Raw genomic sequence first — 20083 nt, 5'->3', positions numbered from 1 at the left:
GGGCCCTCCCCCAGGTACGGGGGGGCGGCGACAGGGGCCCCCCCGTACCGGGTACCTGCTGCTGGGGAGACACACATCCCTTCCCCACCCCCGCTTTCACCTTCCGCCCCGGCAGCCCTTTGAGGGGAAGGTAAAAGTGGGGGTGGGGGTGGTAAAATGCTCCCCACCCCATGATTACCCCCCCAATTAAACCAGCTGAGCTTTGCGCACCTTAGGAGGGCTGGGAATAAGCCTAGCCTGGCAAAGAAGTAGGATTTGGGGCTATTTTGCCTATGAAAAAAAAAATAAAATTACACATTTTAAAATTTTAATTTTTTTTTTCCGCGCCCCCCCCCCCCTCCGCGCCGCAGTTGCGCCCGATAGCCGCGGCTTGCTGAGCGATGCGCTCGGCGCTCGATGAGCCGCGCCTGCCGCGCGTGCGCGCCGGGGGTGTACGGAGCGCGGGGGAGAGGGAGGAAGATGGCGGCGCCCGGTGGTGGCGTGGAGGCGGAGGAGGCGGCGGCGGGCCCGGCTTTGGGGAGGCTGGAGGAGGAAGCGCGGCGGCGGCGGGAGAGGTTGCGGGCCCTGCGGCAGCGCACGCTTCAGGTGCGGTGGGGGTGGGAGGTGTTTGGGGTGGCGGATAGAGGGGTATGAGGGTCTGGAGTAGGCCTAGTGGTGGGGGCAGGGGGTCTGAGGTGGGCCTGGGGTGTTGAGGGGAGCACAGGGGGACTGAGGTGGGCACCAAGGGGCTGAGGTGGGCCTGGGGATGGGGGAGGGGGCACAGAGGCTCTGAGGGGGCCACAGAGGGTCTGAGATGGGCCTGGCGTTGTTGTTGGGGGGCACAGAGGCTCAGAGGTGGGCCTGGGCGTGTTGGGGGGGGGCACAGAGGGTCTAAGGTGGGCCTAGGGGTGTTGGGAGGGCTTGAGGGACAGCAGGTAGTGAGGTCTGGAGCCAGAGAGGTTGGAGGGGGTCCTCGGGTTAGGGAGGGGCCTGAGGCAGAGAGCAGGGGGTGAAGAAGGAGTTTAGGGGGGACAGGGGGGCCTGAGGGTGGGGGGATGGTGCTGTGGGTGAGGTGGGGGTCCAGGGGTGCTTGGAGAGGGCTGGGGGGTTGGGGGCCACCAGGCTGGTGGGGCTGGTCATTGCGAGGGGTTCAGGTCCTGGGGCACTGAGGGTTAAGGGGAAGGGTGGCTGGTGTCTGGGGTGTGTGTGTGGGGAGGGGGCTGTGGGGTCGGGGAGAGGAAAAGAGTAGGGCAGAGGGGGTCCCGCACTGTGGGGAAGGGGATGTGGGTAAGAGGGGTGAAGGCACTGGAGGAGGGGGCTTGGGATCTGGGTGATGCCCCAGTGGCGGTCTCTTTGGTCCCATCCGCGGGGGTCTGTGCTGGCTCTGTAAGACCCCTCCTGGTGCTGCTCTGCCTTGCCTGCTGCCCCCGGCCATTGCTAAACACCCGCCTCGCGTGATTATGTGTCTTGATTTTTCTGTCTTATCCCCCCAGTTCACTGTGTGTGTGTCGCAGCTGAAATCCAAGCTGCGATCTGGGTTTGGTAGTGAGGATGAAACCCGAGATTCACCCCCGGGGTTAATTAATAACATGTTACACTTCTCTGGTGCTTTCTGGGCCTTTAAACTTGCCTTCCAGGGAGACACTGAGACCCAGTTGCCTTTAGCGCAGGCATGAGGATGCTGAGGGATCAGTTGTGTTGCCTTATCAAAGCCAGGGCCAAGCGGGTCTGTAAATTGGGATATTTTTCTTAGATGTGTGCACTGTGGATGGTGCGGCAGGCTCCTTGCTCAGCCTCAGAGGAGTACGCTGTGGATATTGGCCATCTTGTATTGCTGCTGGCAGCAAAATGTCCGGGATCGGTTCTTAAGGACTTTATCTGAAATGTTTTGTGATGGATTGAATCCTCACCCAAAAACCTCCAGTTATTTTACCCGGCTGTCATTGTTGGTTCTGCAAATGCTGAGCTCAGAATATTAAAGTAGAAATTATTTTTTTTTTTATTGAGGGTGTAAGAAGTATGGAGTAAACTTGAGAAACTTGGCAAATGAGTATCTCGGCAGCGCCTGCTGAGGAAGGCAGCGGTGCTTCAGGGTGTCTGCACAACCTGGCATTGCTTAATTCTCCTCTTTTGGGCCAGTAAGGCGGTGCTAGCTCTGCTCCTCTTCTGCCACGTCATCCTGAATCTGTTGATCCAGGTTAGCACGGTCCAGTAACGTGGGAAGATGTCTTGTCGCTCCAGCAAGGGACCTTCTCTTGGGGTTATTTACAAAAGCCATGACTTTGGTGGGCAGGCCAAGCAAATTCTGCTGGTCTCTTGCCTTGAGGCGTTCCTGATTAGCGGAGAGCTGAGCTTTCTGAAAGGACAAAAGTGGGATACAGCTCCATGCCTAGCCTTACTGAGAAGAAAAGCTGGTGAAAAGAAAAGCTCCTTTTAAAAGAAAAGCTCTTTCTATTCGCTCCTGTCTGGCAATTCTAGAGGCACTGAGACGGAGTGGTTGTGGAGCACACAGGGTGTCGTTATCATCATTTTATTGCTGCACTGTTTAAATTTTGGGTGCAATTTTCTGACTTGGCCCCTGTGAAGGCTAAAGCCATTTTTCTCACAAGTAGTGTCTTGTATTACCAGCATAATGCCTGGTAGCTTGTGATGGCTTCTGGTGGACTTGTCCTGGTAAGTTTGTCCAAGCCTCTCTAAATCCATTTTTACTCTTGGCTTTTGTAGCCCCGTGAGACAGAGTCCCACCATTTAATGACAAAACTACTTCCTTTGGTTTTAAACCCATTAAGTGAAAGTTGCCTTGAGTGCTCTCTCACGCATCCCTTGTGAGAAACACAAGTCATTCTGTGTCCCTGTTTATGACTTTGTAGTGCGCTCGGTCTCTTTCCAGATTCAGGCTGTGGTGTTTGTATACAGATCTCTCTGAATCATCTCAGTGTCTTTCCCTGGTCCTTCCCTGAGCACGGGCATACCTTTTTGCCGAGGGGAGATCTGGGACTGTGTGCTTGGCTCGGGATGTGGGGCACTGGTGGGTTTACAACTCTGGCACATGATGTCCTGGGTTTTTTTCCCCCCTTGTATTCTCACTTTGGCCATGTGAGCCTGTCTTCAGCCATCAAAACTTTTTCCAGTCCTGTCAGTCTCAACAGGGACCTTTCCCCAGCAGCAGAGCTCACTGGGAGCCTGTTCCCTGTGCACGTGTAGCCACAATTATTTTTTCCCCCCATGTGTGTTGCTTTACATCAGGCTCTGGATTTCACCTGCTGTCTCATTGCTCAGTTGGGTGTGATTTTACAAGCCTTCTGCCAGCTGTTGTTGGGTTTCCTTGTGGGTGATCTCACCTGCAAACGCTGTCATCTCATGAGTCTGGTCTTTCCCAAGTCCTTTGCAGTGCTTGCAACAGCCCAAACTCTGGCAGAGAGTGTGGGGGATAGAGAAGAAGAGGGGACCTGCAGATCCTTGCCTGGATTGTTGAAAAAACAAGTGAGGTAGAATCATAGAATCCCAGAACAGTTTGGGTTGGAAGGGCCCTTAAAGACCCCCCAGTCCCACCCCTGCCACGCGCAGGGCCCCCTTCCCCCAGCCCCGGTGGCTCCCAGCCCCGTCCAGCCTGGCCTTGGGCACTGCCAGGGCTGGGGCACCCACAGCTGCTCTGGGCAGCCCGTGCCGGCGCCTCGCCGCCCTCACAGGGAAGGATTTCTCCCTCAGCTCTGATCTCCATCTGCCCTCTCTCAGCGCAAAGCCGTTCCCCCTTGTCCTGGCGCTGCAGGCCCTTGGAAAAAGCCCCTCCCCAGCTTCCTCGCCGGCCCCTTTGGGTGCTGGAAGGTGCTCCAGGCTCTCCAGGAGCCTTCCCTTCTCCGGGCTGAACAGCCCCAGCGCTCCCAGCCCGGCTGCACAGCAGAGGGGCTCCAGCCCTCTGGCCATCTCCGTGGCCTCCTCTGGCCCCGCTCCAACAGGTCCGTGCCCTCCTTATGCTGGGGGCCCCGGAGCTGGAGGCGGCGCTGCAGGGGGGTCTCAGCAGAGCGGGGCAGAGGGGCAGAGCCCCCTCCCTTGCCCTGCCGGCCACGCTGCTGGGGATGCAGCCCAGGGCATGGAGGGCTTTCTGGGCTGCGAGCGCACGTGGCCGGGTTGCGTCCAGCTTCTCGCCCACCAGCACCCCCAGTCCCTCTCCTCAGGGCTGCTCCCAACCCATTCTCTGCCCAGCCTGATACTGGGGGCTGCCCTGACCTGGGTGCAGGACCTTGCACTTGGCCATGTTGAACCTCACGAAGTTGGCACGGACCCACGTCTCCAGCGCGCCCAGGTCCCTCTGGGTGGCACCTCTTCCCTCCAGCGTGTCCATTCAGTCAGTGGATGATCTTGTGCTTTCTGCTTGCTCACCCAACCCGTTGCCTTTTATTGACTGGCAGCAATTGGGGTTTTTACTCAATAAAAAGTGCACGTGTGTGTGTGTGTGTGTTTGAGTTCAGGGCATAATTTACATTTGAGAAATGTCAGTCACCACTTGCTTATGCAAATATGCCTAAAATAGTATGCAAGCTGATGCTGGATTCTCAACAGTGTACAGCCTTGGCATCAGCAGAGTGTGCAATGTCAGGGATCAGGTATGGTATCAGAGAGGCCATTTCCTTCCTGAATTTAACTAAAATAGTCTTTCAGTAGTGAGCAATCAAATTGTGGACTCTGACTTGTTGGCATATTGAATATTGCTTCCTGTTCTGGCAAAAAATGCAGTTTTTCAATTGTGTAACTGTAATCTTTGTTTGTAAGCTTTCCTCTTGGTCCTGCCCCCCCCCCCCCAAAAAAAAAAAAAAAAAGTAAAATCAAAATACCTTGCAGCAGTTGCTCACTAAGTGTACAAGCCCTGAGGGTGTCTGCGCAGCCTGCTGTGTGGTGGCTGGAGAGCTAAAGGGCTGCTCTGTGGTTTGCCAGCATGTAGCTGAAATGCCTGAACCCCATCTTTTAGTCTGACCCACTAAGGCTTCTCTTGATGCTTCTCAGCAACCAGGTTATTTATTGTATAAGACTGTTTTTACTTCCTTGGGTTAAGTCTGATGAGTGCAGACTGAGCCAGGAATTATTTTTTTTTTTTTGTTGCTTTGTACAAGTGTTTTTACTGTTTCTGTGAGTCCTGCAAATTGAAAGATTATCTCTCCCTGATTTATACCCCCCAAAATCTCAAACCAAGCAAAAAAACCCTGTGGTATGGTGTTATCTAGAAGCTATTGGAGAATCAGGTGGAAAGGTGATGGGAGCAACGTTGAAAGTAAGCTTTCTGCTGTGCAGGAGGGCAAGCGCGCAGGGAAGTATCGCAGCCTGTGACGGGGCTGTGCGTATTTTTCTGCCAGTTTACAGCGCTCAAAAAAAGTTTCTGAAGCTGGTGGCTTATATAACCGGCACTTAGCTCATGTTTTCACTGCCACCTTCAATTAACAGGAAAACCCCACCAAGTTTTTGCAGGGAGCCTTGTGAAAGGTCACTCAGTGACGTAGGTCTTTTCAAGTTTAAGTTGGTTTTTTGTTTGTTTGTTTGTTTGAAGTAGCAAACGGTTCCAGCTGCGGGGGAAAGTGGGGACAGCCTTTTCCTAACTACACTGTGCTGTGCCCTGCAGACCTCGCCTAAAGGAAGGCGTTTGCGGGCTAAAGAGCGGGATTTTTCGTGTGGCTTTTATTTTTCAAATGGCTGAGTAAGGGCAGTAAAAGCTGCATGAGTGTTGAACTGGTCCGTTGTGCTCTCTTTGCCCAAGGCTCGTGCTAATGATGGTGTTGAGGCTTTATCCTTGCAGTATCGTGTGGTAAAGCCCTGATTATCTGCTGTGTCTTTTTCTTTTTTTTTTTTTTTCTTGCCTAACGTCTGAAAATCAGATTAAAACATTCTGTTCATGTTTCTCAGGAAGACTGTTTTTGTTTTAGCTGAAGAACAACTTTTGCCCAGTTCAAGATTTAGCTTAGTACGATTGTATTTATTGCCTTTAGTTTAGCTCTTCCCAACTATCGCCTAACTGTGTTTTGAAGCAGAATGGGAGAGCAAGGTCTTCTGAATCTGTTTACCTGGCTGGAGGTGACTGTTTCCACACACTGAGGTCCTGCAAGCGCTTGCTCAAGCAAGCTGGAGCAGTTTGACCGGCAGTGAGATACACAAAACCATGGGCATTTTCAGGATGGCGACCTTAGAGGCTGAGTTTTGATAGTACTTTGCAATTTTTGTGATTAAAAGGAGTGCAGCAGCGTGGCGCTTCCTGTGAAAAGCTGAAAGCACTTGCACCACCTCAACTATAAAATCCTTGTGCTACAGATCAGACTGAAGCTTTTGGGGAGATTCATCTGCTTAATGGAGGGTTCAGTCCAAAATGGTGTTTGGAGCAGAAAGCAAATCCCTGTCCTAGATAAGATGTCACAAGATAGCTCTGTTGATCACCGCTGGCCTGTCTAAGGGGAGTTGTTGTCCCTGCCTATATGAAAACTTAACTTTTTTTTGCAAGTCCTCTCCTTAATACACAAGAAACTGTGTTTCCATAACCACAGCTTTCTGCTGAGCAAGTTGATAATTAACTGTAGTTATTTGTATTTATGAAATGCTTGTCTGCAGGTTGCCCTTGAAACTAGCTCTCGGATGCATTCACATCTGCCCAGTTTGGAGTTAGACAAAGTCTTTGCTTGGGTGCAGCGTGCACTGAAGTTTACCTTGCTTTGAACCCTGTTAGAACCACCATGTAATGTCAGTTCTTCCAGCAGGCATGTCCTGTGATGGATTTGTAAGCACCTTGTAAATTGGAGCTTGCATCTTAAAAATACTGAGGTCTCTGCAAAAGCTAAGCTGATTTTGGGGATCCATCCATGTCAAGGAAAACTGTGCTGGTAAAAAAGGGTGGGAGAGGGGAAGGTCATGGGCCCTTTGGTTCATTTAGGTATCGCAGTATAACATGCATGTCATCCACAAAGGCTTTTGGCTTAGGGCGAGGAATCTTATTTCAGTTAAAAATATGTGTATGTGTGTTTAGTAAAGGATTTGATAGGCTTTTCCTCTGGATAGCACCAGAGAAACAAAATAGTAGTGAAATAAAGAAGTACGTACGTTATCTTTCTTGCAAGGGGCTAAGTACTTTTCCCACAGCTACTTATTTTTAGCAACAGATATCCGAGTAGAGGAGCTGTCGTTTCGGATGCTGCTTGTAACCTGGGTCTGCTCCTTTGATCCAGCTGTTGAAATAATCTTGTGTGTGGCTGCTATTGAAATGAGAGGAAATAGTTCATGGCTGCCAGTGGTGTGACAGGGCCGTGGCACGTTTCTGCTGGGTTAATTTGGATAACAAAGGAGAGGAGGGCTTCAGAGGAAAGTTCCCAAGTTTGGCTTCCTGAGACTGTGAGCAGAGTGGTTTAAGGGAGTGCTGGGTCAGGCTGTCATATGCTGAATGCACTTGAAGTGTTGAGAGGAGTTTTGTGTCCACCTCTGCCCTTTCCCTGCCAGTTTCTAGGGTTTCAGGGGGATTCTCCCCCACCCCTCCCATTTCTAAAATACAGCTTGTGGCCCCTGTAAAGACGAAGAGCCAAAGTTCACCATGCACAGGGAGGATTTGGGTGACAGTAAGTTGGAAATGGAAGGGCAGCTAGCAGTGTTGGACGCATCTGATGGAGCAGCTCTCTGCTGGGAAGATGCATGTAGCAACCCTTTTCTGTTTCGTTTGGGGCTTTGATGGGCTGCTGTGTCCTGGCTGAGGCTCAGCGAGGATGGGCCAGCATGCTCAAAGTGGCAAGGAGACCTGGCAGAATGGGAAAGGATGACCCGCGGGGAGATGTAAAGCAAATTGGACTCACTACATGAAAGGGAGAGAAGGTTTTGGTGCAATATGGGCACGATAGGGACAAGAAGTCCTCAAGGCTAGTCCCATTTGAGCCCTGACATCCTTTCTTCTCCAGCATGGCTGGCACTTCCCCGTCCCTCACCCACCACACATGCTTCTGAACTGTTGGGGCAGCTCCTGGCATGTTTGGGGTGCTGTTCCTTAGGCCAAGGTTAGCACAAGGAGATGCTTTAGCCAGAATCAGCTTGACTTAGACTAGCTTTTTTTCACATTGCTTTTTGCTGGCACCGTTGCCACCTTGTCAGACCGCCAGCGTAGCGGCCCAGCAGAAGTTGGCACTTGGAGGCAAAAATCTTTGAAAAGACCATGCCAGATGTTTTCCTTCTTTTTTAGTATGGAACTGTGGTGATACAAAAAACCCTATCAGGAGCGTATCTTGTAAATAGAGGGTTAACTTTCCTAGGAGCAACCAGCAGAAAGTTTATGAGTTCTGATTTTCCTGATGCTCATTAATCTTGACTTACTTTTGCATCGCCATGGTAATGGACAGAGAGTTTTTACATAATTTCTCTCTTTTCATCTGTACCCATAAAAAAAGATTAAGCTGTCCTTTTCAACCCAAAGTAGACAGTGCTAAAACCTTGGCTCTTTTAATCTACTGCTCAGTAGTCCCAGCTGTGCTGTCTGGGTTGCCTTTTTGCTGGAGCTTTAGAATGGGCTCCATGGAAATAGTAATGGACATGAAGCCTCTTTTCATCCGTTGCTGATAGCGCACTCGTGCCGAATGAGTGGGAGCTCCAAAGGGTAACGCAGAGCCAGAGGGATGGCTTGTGGTAGCCAGAGGAGATACGGACAGCATGTAAGCTCTGCCTTGGGGAAATCTTGTTTTTAGCCTTCAAATGGATAAACTGCTATATAACAACTTTATCTTTAGGTTACTGAAATTACCTGCTGTAGGTAGCTTTTGTGATTTTCAACAGAGAAACCTTGTCTTTCCAAGGATGCAAGGCTGATGGGGTTGTGTCTTTCCTCCCCAGCTGCTGGCCCCATTGACCAGTTTCATACTGGAGCGATGGAGGGTGGGCACTCGGTAGCTACAAGGCCCCTACAAGCTTCAGGAAAAGAGGTTGGATATAGAAGGAGCCTTTTTTTTTTAACCACCCTCCTGAAAGTTTCAGTGTGAGCTCAGCTGTTACCAGTTATCAGGAAACAGATTTGGGAGATTTGTTGTGTGGTTTAACTGTGGAGAATATTTTGATTGGAGCTTCTGCTTTATTAAACCTCTGAGAACATACCCAGGAGTCAAATCCATAGGAAAGCAGGCCTGAACCTACAACAATTCGTGCAGGAATTTCACTTGGCATCATCTTACTGAAGGAAATATTTGATGGTTATTACTAGGAAGGCAACATCAGCATGGTCCTGAGCATTTCAGCTTTGTAAATTGTAGTAAAATTCAAGGAGGCTTTTGTTGAACAAAAGCAATGTAGTTAAAGGTCAGTCTGAAGCTTTTCCACCCATGTAAATGCATGATTCCCTTTCAGATTCTATTTTTGAAGCTTTTAAAAGCTTTTCCTTTATTCAGGTTTGGTTCTGTTTCCTTTGACAACTCACAGCATCTTTTTGGTTGGTTTTTTTTTCTTTAACTAGGGCTCGACATTTGTTTTCCTGATGCCCTTAGTTCTGTAGATACAGCAAATGCAAATCATCCCGCTCCTCAGATCATCTAGTGTAAAGCATGAATGTTTCAAGGGTAATGTATTTTCATCTGGAAGAAAGTAATTTGAAATACAAATGCCAACAGGGAAAAGCAGCATCTATATGAACTTTCAGGCACACTCCTTAAGGTGCAAATGTGGTGCAGTAGTGGGGATCCAAAGCTGATCTAAGCAGTAAACGCATTCCTCAGTGGATTTAGGACTGCTACAAAGGACGTTTTTAATAAGCAAAAATCAAGTGACCTTTAGGAGTGTGATGGGAGGCAGTGAAGGGCACCAAAGCACCTTGAACATGTAATCCGGGCTGGCGGGGAAGACAACGTGAAGCATCTAAGGCCAGAAGGTGTTTGCCAAAAGTTAGGGACAAGCTGAAATAAGAAAATCTGTTCTGTGCACATTGAGGTTTCACCTGTATCTTGCAGCCAGCACAGATTGTTTGAGCTTGTGCAGCCCTCATAACAAAGTATACTCCTTCTTTCTTCCTTTAATTTTGTAATCTTGTCTATGTCTCTTGGGACACCTATGGTTTTGGGCCTGAAATGTGGCAGCTTCAGGTTATTCCCAAGGCTTCATGTGAAACCAGGTACAGAGGTAAACAACAGGAGTGCCTGTGGGTCGGTGGAGAAACTGGTGTTTGGCCCTGGGTTACATCTTTGCCTGTGCTGTAAAAATCCAGTTTGCTTGGGACTGTTGGGGGTTTTGTGCCAAGGTAAGTGTTGGTAGCACCGAAAAGAGGGAAAAAGTGGATGCTTTGTCTCTACTTGCTCAGGTTCTCTGTCAGATTAGTTTAAGGAAAGCTCTCCAAAAATGTTTAGTTGTATATAGGTGTAAAAAATAATATGAGAGAATAATAAATAAAACAACTGATGAGATCTCTGCTTTGAAATACCATGAAACCGGCACAAAAAAGTATAAAGTGGCTTAATAAGCATCCTTTGTCTGTAGTGTTTGAATTTCCAAGGGAGTAGAACAGATGGTTGTGCTCTTGGCTTCTGTGGAAATGCTTGTTGTAGGCATGTATTTCAGTATTGTCCATATAAGTGCATGCATATATACCTCTATATATGAGTTCCTGCATTCAGATTCCACCTTCTCCTTCCTTGCAGTCTTCCCTCGCTTTCTTAACTTGTAAAGTGGGTGGTGTAGTACTTCTTCTGTAACTTTGGGAGGAACGGTTGTATGGAAAAAAGTCCTTGCTGTGAAAGTAGTATTTAGCATTTACAATCATAGAGAGACCTTATTGTGCAGGCATATTCTGGATGTACTGGCTTTCTTTTTCCTTTTGCACTTAGCTTTGCTGCTGTTAAATTCTGGGACAGCGTTTGATTGCTGTAGCTAAATAACAGGATCCCCTAGTAGGTAATTTCCCAGTAAGAGACCTGGTATTCCTCTCCTTTTAAAACAGAATATGTGGTGGCTCAGGGGGATGCTGCTCATTTTCCAAAAGCATCCATCGGCAAAACCAAGGTGGAAATTGTTGTGTGGGAGGTGGTGGTGGGGACACTGGAGCAACACGGCTCCGCTCCTGCTCGGCTGCCGTGCCGATGTGCAGGCTCACCTGAACAGGGCAGGTGCCTTTCTCTGCACTGAGCCTTCGTAATGCAATAACCTAGCGAGTGCAATAGCTCCATCGCTGCTTCTGCTGCTCTGTTGGCCAAAAAGCCTCAGACAAGGTAAAAAAGCAGGAGCCTTCCCTCTGAGGCTGTACAACCTTTCATCTGTGTTAGTGCAGGGAGGAAGGCTCTCCCACCTGCTCCTTCGCTCTGCATCCCTGCCCCGGCACTAAAGCTTTCATGGCTGTGTCGTGTATCACGTCGGAAAAAGCTGCTTTGGCCGCAGCCCAGCCTTTTGTTTAATGTTGCTTTCGCTTTGCAGCCAGATTGCTTCCCGCCTGCCCGTGCTGGCAAGAGAGGTAGGAGGGGAGGAAGGGCACGGCACTGCTCGTTTCCTTCCCAGCGTAGCTCTGCGTCGTGTTTTCCTGCCATTGCTGCGGATGAGGAGCCTTTCCGCCTGTTTTCCTGGCTGTCCCGAAGAGTCGGTCAATCTGCAAATGCTGGTGGGCTCTGACTGAAGCAGCCGAAGCATCTCTCTGGCTGAAGAGCAGTGTGTGGTCTGGCAGCTTGGCTTGCTGCTGTCCTCAGTTTTGGTTTTTTTTCTGCTCGGTTTTTATTTTGGTGGAGCAAAGCAGCCTTGCGTTCCTGAAAGCAAAGTACCAAGCGGCTGAGAAAACAGTTGCTGTGGAAACAGAGCGTAGTAAAGTTATTACAGTGAGAATAAAACACACACTTAGGGCTACAAAGGCTTCATTTCTATTCAGACTTTATTAGGAAAGTAATAAACTATCGCAGCGGTGCTCAAATGGCTGGAGATGGAAGCCTGCAGACAAAAGGATTGTGCTTCCACCAGCGACATGCAAATACACGGTGGGCGGCCAGGGGCGGTCAGTCATCCAACCATGGGAAAAGTTCCTCAAGGCTCTTCTCTACAATGCCACCCCATGAACGGGGTTGACTTTGAGACAGGAGGGTCCTTCAGAGCCATGCTGGTATTGCTGCAGGGTCTGGGATGGCAGCTCTTGGGCATCCCTGGGGTGATGGGGAAGGTGAGGGTCAAGGGGGCTTGAGCATTGATTTGGATCTGGAGTTTGCTGGAGGTTTCGACTGCTTCTTGATGCCTGCAGCGAGGTCCTTAGCCAGGCAGGCTCTGGCATTGTGTTGGCTGATTGGTACCTACAGGGAAAGCTGTTGATAATAAACCCTGAAAAGCAGTTTATTCTTAAACACTCATTTTGTTTGTCTTGTGGGCAGCTCTGGCTTGGAAGCTGATTGAGTGAAATACGGGGTTTTGCTTTTTTGCTTCTAAGCTCTGGAAACCTTTTGTAACCAAGTGGTTAGGAAAGGCTGGGAAATAAGGTCTGGGAGTAGAGGGGTGCCAAAATATCAGTACTTAAAACAACACTGTACTCAGGACAAATAAAAGGTGGGAACTAGAAGTCGAGCTTGCAGGTGAATAGTGTTTCGTCTGCGTGTTGCTGCTGACAGTCCTGTGAAATTAGGAGCTCTGCTTGCTTTTGTAGTACGGTGGGTCTCGGTTTCCTTTAGGATGTGCAGGTTTGGTGGTCATAGTCAGGACTCAAATTCATGTCTGCTTATTCACAGCTCCTTCCCCTAATCCCTGGAAGCAGTGACAGTCACAGCTGCCTCCTCCATGCACCGTTTGACAGGTTTTACGCAAGGGAGCCAAATAAATAGAAGTATTTTGCTTCAGCTGTAGTTCCCAAGGTGATGCCATGCAGATGTTGAGCCAATGCTGCCGGGAAGATAGTGGTATGCTTTTGCTGCTCTTTCTGCCTTCCCTCTGGTGAGCTGAGGTTAAAATAAACCAAGCCAGGTTAAAAGTAACCCAGCAGGAAAAAGGAAACGCTTGGTTTCTCTCTGCTTTGATTCCTGGATCTGGTTCATGGAGAGACCTTGTGGGGAGGAGGGCAGCTGGACTGTTGTTGAAGCGCTGCCTTTTGTGCATCTGTGAAACTGTGGCTGTAGGCTGGAGTTTAACAACCTTTTACACCTGTCTGAGTGGATTCTACTGTGGCCGCACCTTGCCTGTAGCTGCCTGTGCTGGCATGTGTTTGACCCTGCTGTGAACTGGTTCAGGAAGCCAACTATCTTTTTTTTTTTCTTTTCTTTTTTTTTTTTTCTTTCTTTCTTTCTTTCTTTCTTTCCCTTTTGTTTGTTTGGTTTGGTTTAATTTTTGTGGGAGGCTAAGTCCTTGAAGTGGTTTCCCATGGAGTGCTCACCCTGGTGATGGGAAGGTGCGGCTGGTGGGAATGGATGGAGATGCAGGAGGTCTCTGACACGGCCACATTGGATGGGACAAGGGACAGGCTGCAGGGTGGCAGTGCCAGCAAGGCTAGCCCGAAAGGAGCCTTCTCACCGAGCCAGGGCTGAGGCTGACAGCCTGGGAAGTGAGACAAGATATATTTATTTTTAAGCCCGTGACAGCCAGCACCCAGGTATAAATAATGGAGTGTGATGGGATTATTTTGAGTAAAAACACATGGAGCTGGCACGGAGGCATCTGGTATAATTGATTTAATGAATCTGAAAGGCACTTGAGACAGGTTTTCCAGCCAGTGCCCTCTGCAGTACAGAGCTCCTGTTCATCCTTGGCAGATGCTGGACTCCCCCAAACATGTTTTTCTTCAGTGCACCCACCTGCATTGCTCTGACATGGCTCTGCACCCCCAGCTCTTAAGGGGTGGCTGGTCTTGCCGTCGGCTGCAGATGAATAAAGTGCAGCACGGAGGCTGATGACCTGCTACGAGTCGGGCAGGGATCTGCAGAGCTGCTGGGACCCGGGGAAGCTGGGGGAATCACTCCCACCCCGAAACAGCAGCAATTAGTGACGGTGGCACAAAAGCTTCTCAATCTCTAGTTCTTGCCTCTCCAAGAGACGGTGGTGCGAGAACAGCATTATCGACCTTGTCGGCAAAATGTCGTGTGGTTGGGATTTCTCGGCACAGTTGTAGAGCAGATGGATGGGTAAAACATTTTGTTCTGCATGATTTGAGCGTTAATCAGGCTGTGCTTGGTTTTGGGAATCCCTGTGTGCTCGTTCCTTCCTGCAGCCTCACACTTCAGTGCAGGTGGAAGAGGATCCTTTTTCCCTTCCCATCTCATTACTGGTTGGTTGTGGCCCTGTGAGGAATTTGGAGGCAAGGCTGACCAATGAGCTTTTTGCCTTTTTTTTTTTTTTTTTTTTTTGGCGGAATGTGCAGGGCTTGTTTTCTACCCCCCACCGACACAACACTATTCTCCTTCCTGGCTTAGAGCTCTTGCAGAAAGGTGGAAATTAGACCAGTCTATAGGAAAAACATGCTTGTTGGAGCTGTGGCGTTCACCCTCTGGGTATGTCAGAGCTCATCCCGCTCCATACGGTGAGGCGCCACTGCTTCTCCTCCCAATGGGTACACCGCCCTGTGAGCATTGAGACTATGATGCTTTTTGCTGCAGGTAGCTGCAGCAGTTTTCCCCGCAGCACTGGGGAATTCAGCCTTTCTCTGGGCAGTTTCCCAACAAGACAAGTATCTGAGGTTCTTGCTGACCTCTTGTTGAAGAGCCCTTGATGCTCTCATCAGCCATCTACTTTGTTTTCCATGTCAGAACCTTATGCTAAATTTCCATGCCATTTGCTTGATGCCGTGTTCGCTGCTTGGTCCATTGCCTGAGTTGCTGCTGCCGTACTGCAGGGGTTTCAACCTGTCCAGGCGGTCAGCAGTGCCCGTCCCCCTGTGCTGGGCACTGGGGGGGCCGCCCCTCGGATGCTGGGCTCAGTTTGGGCCCCTCAGCACCAGCCAGACCCTGAGGGGCTGGAGCGTGTCCAGAGCCGGGCAGGGGGCTGGGGAAGGGGCTGGGGCACCAGCCTGGGGGGGGCTCAGGGGGGAGCTGGGGGTTCAGCCTGGAGAGAAGGGGGCTCAGGGGGGACCTTCTCGCTCCCTGCAGCTGCCTGACAGGGGGGTGCAGCGAGGGGGGGTCGGTCTCTGCTCCCAGGAACAAGTGACAGGACAAGGGGAAACGGCCTCACCTTGCCCCAGGGCAGGTTTAGATTGGGGGCTGGGGAACATCTTCCCTGAAAGGCTGGTCAGGCACTGGGACAGGCTGCCCACGGAGGTGGTGGGGTCACTGTCCCTGGAGGGATTTAAAGGACATGTAGATGTGGCACTGAGGGACATGGTTTAGTGGTGGGCTTGGCAGTGCTGGGTTAGCAGTTGGATGTGATGATAAAGGTCCTTTCCAACCCTAATAATCCTATGATCCACTGCAGCCCAGTAGAGGATTGCAGCATATGGAGAAGGAATGTTCAAAGGCAGCTTTGTGTCCGTATTTCTGCAAGGAGCTATTTTGTTTTTCAGTTAAGCATTTTGTTCTCGGCCAGTTTGGTACGTGTCTTGAGAGTTCCCTGTGACCTTGTGCGAATCAGAGAAAAGAACCTGCAGTTATGCATGCCGTGTTTCACTGTGATGCCCAATTACTTCGGTGCTGGACTGTAAATACCTGTGTTGCACCATATATGAAATTGTTGAGTTATTTGCCAAGCCTGTGTGTTCATTTAGCCTCACAGCGTCCCTCTTGGGTGGGTTTAAACCATCCCAATTTCACGGTTGAGGAAATTAAAATCGCATTGCTGAAATAATGTGTTGTAAAAAGCCTGAATGAATGGCTGTGTGTTGCTGGGCCATCCTTTCGCTACACGAACATAAGGTTGCTGTTAGTTGTAGAGGAATTTTCTTTTAAAGTTTAGTTCCCTTGTAGCCTCCAAGCAAATGATTTATAATACTAACGAAGCTGGGATGGTCCGGGTGATCTCCATCAGTACGCAAGCTTCCCCAGCATCTTTCTGCCTGGGAGAACAGTTAAATGCAAAAAAGCAAAGGAAAATCCACGGCAGGGATGGGTAGCTGGGCAGCGGCGGCCGTGTTGCTGTATGGTCAGCTGACGTTGCTTTTCAACGGGCTTTTTTGTTTAATTTATGAAGAGGAAAAAGAGACCTCCAGAAAATAGGTTAATCATCAGCTCCAAAAATGCAGAGTTAGGTTTGTCTTGTGCCCAAGTGGCACCACTTAATTAGCGCATGCAAAGCTGTGATTTACATTTGTGAAACTCTCAGTAGTTTAACAATTTTTTTTAAATATAAATATGGGATTGGGGGGTTTCATGTGTGGAGCTTCTTGGCTGCAGCAAACCTTTAACTTTTCAACAAGGCCTTAGTGTGTAAACACAAACTTGGTTATAGTCTTTTTCTCTCATTTCCCCCCCCCCCCTTCTCCCCCCTCCCCTTCCTTGGAGAAATGAAACTGGCCATGTGTAGCATTTGGGTTTGTCTCTGCTTTTATCCGAGAGCAACAGAAGTGATGTATTAACTCACTGAAATGCCTCTAAAATCCAAGCAAGCCAGCCTGGCCCTCTCTTCCCTCCCACCCCAGAGAACAACAAAACTGGAACATTGTCCCCGCCTGCAGTGGTGGCTTCTTGGCTTGGATATGACTAACAGGTGGTTTTTTTTAAAGCCATTTGGTTCTTCCTCGATAATAGACAAAAATTATATGACTTAGTGAAGATGTGATGGGGGTTAAAACAAGCACACTATTGCTCTGGCACAAACAGAATTATTTCTCGAGTTAAACCCCCTTTTTTGGTAGAGATTCAGCTGATTCCTGAGTGTTACATCCTGTAAATCAACAGCTTTTACTGGAGGGTGCGATGACTCCTGTGAGCACATTAACCTGTCAAATTCATATAAAGGAGTTTTGTCGTAGTAGAACAAGCTGTAATGGTCTGCTCTGCCTGCTGCCAGTGCTGCATTTTCAGAAGGGCTGGCTGTGTCTCCTCAAACGTGTCAATGCTATGAACACAGCCTACAAAACCCATAAAACTTTCCATTTCTGATACCAGTACTCGTATTAGTGGGTGGTAGGGACCGATGCTTTTACTGCCCACCTTCAAATGCGTTTGCCCTGCCCTTGCACGGGTGGATGGTCCTCCTGCATCTTTGCAGACTAGGAGTTAAGCGATCCCTAATGGGCATTTGCTCTGTGTTTAAGGCAGTGGCTCTGGCTGTGCATATTTCCTTTGGAGAAGTGATTTTCAATTTTCGACTCAGACCTCGGAAAAGCACCACTTTACCTCTCAAATGTTAATTACCTGATGCTTTTGCCAATCAGCAGCTGCATCCATTCTCTCTCAACATGTGAGCCTTTCTGTGCCAGCACAGTGGGGCTCCCTGCTGCTTCCCACCGAAGGGCTGAGGAGGTATTTCTTAGCAGCGTGCTGTGTCTCGCTAGCCAGGGCTGTGGCTTCACTGCAGAGGGGCAGTTCGGGTGGAGCAGAGCCTTGCATTAACATTTAGTGTCAATTTAGTGTTAACGAGGAGCGGGACCACGGAGATGGCCAGAGGGCTGGAGCCCCTCTGCTGTGCAGCCGGGCTGGGAGCGCTGGGGCTGTTCAGCCCGGAGAAGGGAAGGCTCCTGGAGAGCCTGGAGCACCTTCCAGCACCCAAAGGGGCCGGCGAGGAAGCTGGGGAGGGGCTTTTCCCAAGGGCCTGCAGCGCCAGGACAAGGGGGAACGGCTTTGCGCTGAGAGAGGGCAGATGGAGATCAGAGCTGAGGGAGAAATCCTTCCCTGTGAGGGCGGCGAGGCGCCGGCACGGGCTGCCCAGAGCAGCTGTGGGTGCCCCAGCCCTGGCAGTGCCCAAGGCCAGGCTGGACGGGGCTGGGAGCCACCGGGGCTGGGGGAAGGGGGCCCTGCGCGTGGCAGGGGTGGGACTGGGGGGTCTTCAAGGTCCCAACCCAAATCACTTTATGATTTGGTGATACGGGAGATGCTTGGGACTGGGACTGGGAGAGGGCTCGTTGTTCGCAGCAGATCTGAGGGCAGTGGCAGAGCACCTCGAATAGCTGACTAACGCGGGCAACACCAACGCATGGACATATCCATCACTAGCAGAATTGGTGATGATGTTGGAGCAGCATCTGGTGCTGGTGCGAACTGTCATGACCTGATTGGATCAGTGTCGTGATTAATACTGGGGTGGGGATGGAGAATGAAATGTAATCTTAAACTTATTCAGGGCCTGGGGAAGAATGGTAAGAATTTGTCCAAAATAGGTGACACCAAGGAAATTTAGCGTGAAATGGTGTTCTTCTGTAGCCTGTTGGGCAAAGCTGTTAGAGGGAACCAGTAGACTTAGGAGTGCACAGGGGTTTAGCCAGCAAGCCCCAGTGCTCTTGTTCTGTGTAGCTTAGATTTTGCTTTCACTGTGTCCTATGTGGAAAGGAGTTAGTGACATTCCTGCTGTATTGGGATGGAGAAGCTTATTCGTGGTGTTTCCAGCTCTGCGTTGCCTGAAAAAGCATTTTCACTTTAAAGTGTCTAGTTCTTCCTGCTCAGAAGTGTTTACTTCTTCCCCCTCAAACTTTCCACATCGAATTGAAACTCATGTATTTTCACATACACCTTTTCTTCAACAGAAAATTTGTAGTTCTCATCTCAGGGGAATATCTGTCACTCATTTCACCAGGGGACAGCATCTTGCTGCCAGAAACATTCCCCAGTCTTTGCTGTTCAACAGCAGTGTTTGCGGTGCAAACACGCGGGTTCTGAAATCGTGATAGTAGGTGTATTTAAAAAAAACCAACACAGCCACTTTGGAGTCATTTTGGGTTTTTTGAAGGGAAGAAATATTTGTCTTATTTACTATATAAACAGCACAATTATTAAAAAAATATGGTGTTAGAAATACCTTTCCTTTTGGAAATGCTGAAGTTTTTTTTGGAGGCAGGGACATAAACCAAGGTGTTTAATTTTCAGAGGCAGTTTTGTTCCTTGTGTTTGTTTCTTACGGGAGGTTGCGCTGTTCGGGCGCTGATTTAACCATTTCCATAGTAACCAGCTATGACTGAACTAGGATTAGGACTTCAATAAGGAATAAGCAGCAGGGACACAAGTTCCGGCTCTTAAACATCATGTTTTTATAGAATTACCACAAGGGTTTCTATGAGCAAATGGCTTCGAAACAGCTTTTGAAAAATATCAGTGGATTTCGGGTACTGAGTATACTTTTAATGTTTTTATGTTGAGAATTTTTTGCTGTAACATATTATTGTGAGATCCTATTTTGGCTACTTAAAGAATTGAAAGTCTACTGGTTTAAAAACATGCTGTATTGCTAATAGAAACCTTTAGCTACTTGGTGACATGACTTAGCTTTTTGCATTCTGGCATTAAACGTCTTGAAAGAGCAGCGAGGTGAGAGCAGGGCTGCACAACAGTGCCTTGCCAGACTTCAAGGACATCTAAGCTTAAATCCTGGCTGAGTGGGAAGTAAAAGTACTAGTATGTGCCATGCTTGGACCAAGGCACGGGAACGCGGTCCTCACGTCAGAGCTGACCTGACCGCCACTTATGCTTAGGACAAAGAAATACCAAGGAAAACGGTGAATGCTCGAACAAGATGAATGCTCGTTACCTGGATGAAGTCGTCTGCTTGTGCAGAAAATCAGACTATATGACCTAGGAGCTTCCCAGCTGTCAAGAGACAGGAGGAGGGGCGGTTGTATGGGCTGCTCCTTTTGCTGATATGAACGCTAGCACTTTGCCTTGCATGGGCTCCCTGGGGCTGGCTCTCGGCAGCCAGTAAGTGGGAATAGGAACAGCCACAGCTGAGCTGGCAGAGAATAGCTTGAAAGATCAAACTTGCTTTGTTCTGGCCCTGACCTCTTTTTAACTCCTCAAAAAGAGACAGTTATTTGTGCCAAAGAAGCACTTGACTGGTAACGTGACCATCCCTTAAGCCTTAAATGAAAGATAAGGAGATATTTAGTATTCTGGTCAATCCCCAAGGAAAGTAAGTCTGTATTAATTCCTAGGAAGAGAAGCTGTTGGGTCATTTTGTTGACTTTTAGGGGTTGCCAGGGGATGGCTAGCTGTGGCTGGGTTGCATTTGATATGGGCACTCAGGGCCAGCTAAGTAGCCTGCGACATTTGACAGAGCAGCTCTGCTAAAGCTGGGGAGGCATGGAAATGCGAGT

At 49.3% G+C, this 20083-nt stretch overlaps 1 protein-coding gene and 1 long non-coding RNA gene across 2 annotated transcripts in view; one reads left to right on the top strand and one right to left on the bottom strand.

The window, feature by feature from the left end:
• The first annotated feature begins 444 nt into the window (after positions 1–444).
• Positions 445–20083, top strand: part of CCDC12 (coiled-coil domain containing 12) — a 41860-nt gene continuing 22221 nt past the window's right edge. The window contains exon 1 of the mRNA XM_040592539.1: positions 445–585. Coding sequence (XP_040448473.1) covers positions 460–585 — 126 coding nt within the window. The 5' untranslated portion in view covers positions 445–459. The remainder of the gene's footprint in view (positions 586–20083) is intronic.
• Positions 1627–4366, bottom strand: LOC121087484. Its single transcript, XR_005827630.1, has 3 exons — positions 4266–4366; positions 3321–3442; positions 1627–2335 (listed from the first exon to the last, which is right to left on the bottom strand). It is a non-coding gene; the product is annotated as an uncharacterized LOC121087484 (long non-coding RNA).

Source organism: Falco naumanni, chromosome 4, assembly GCF_017639655.2.
Source record: "Falco naumanni isolate bFalNau1 chromosome 4, bFalNau1.pat, whole genome shotgun sequence".
Taxonomy (NCBI): domain Eukaryota; kingdom Metazoa; phylum Chordata; class Aves; order Falconiformes; family Falconidae; genus Falco; species Falco naumanni.
This window is presented reverse-complemented; position numbering and strand designations above follow the sequence as displayed.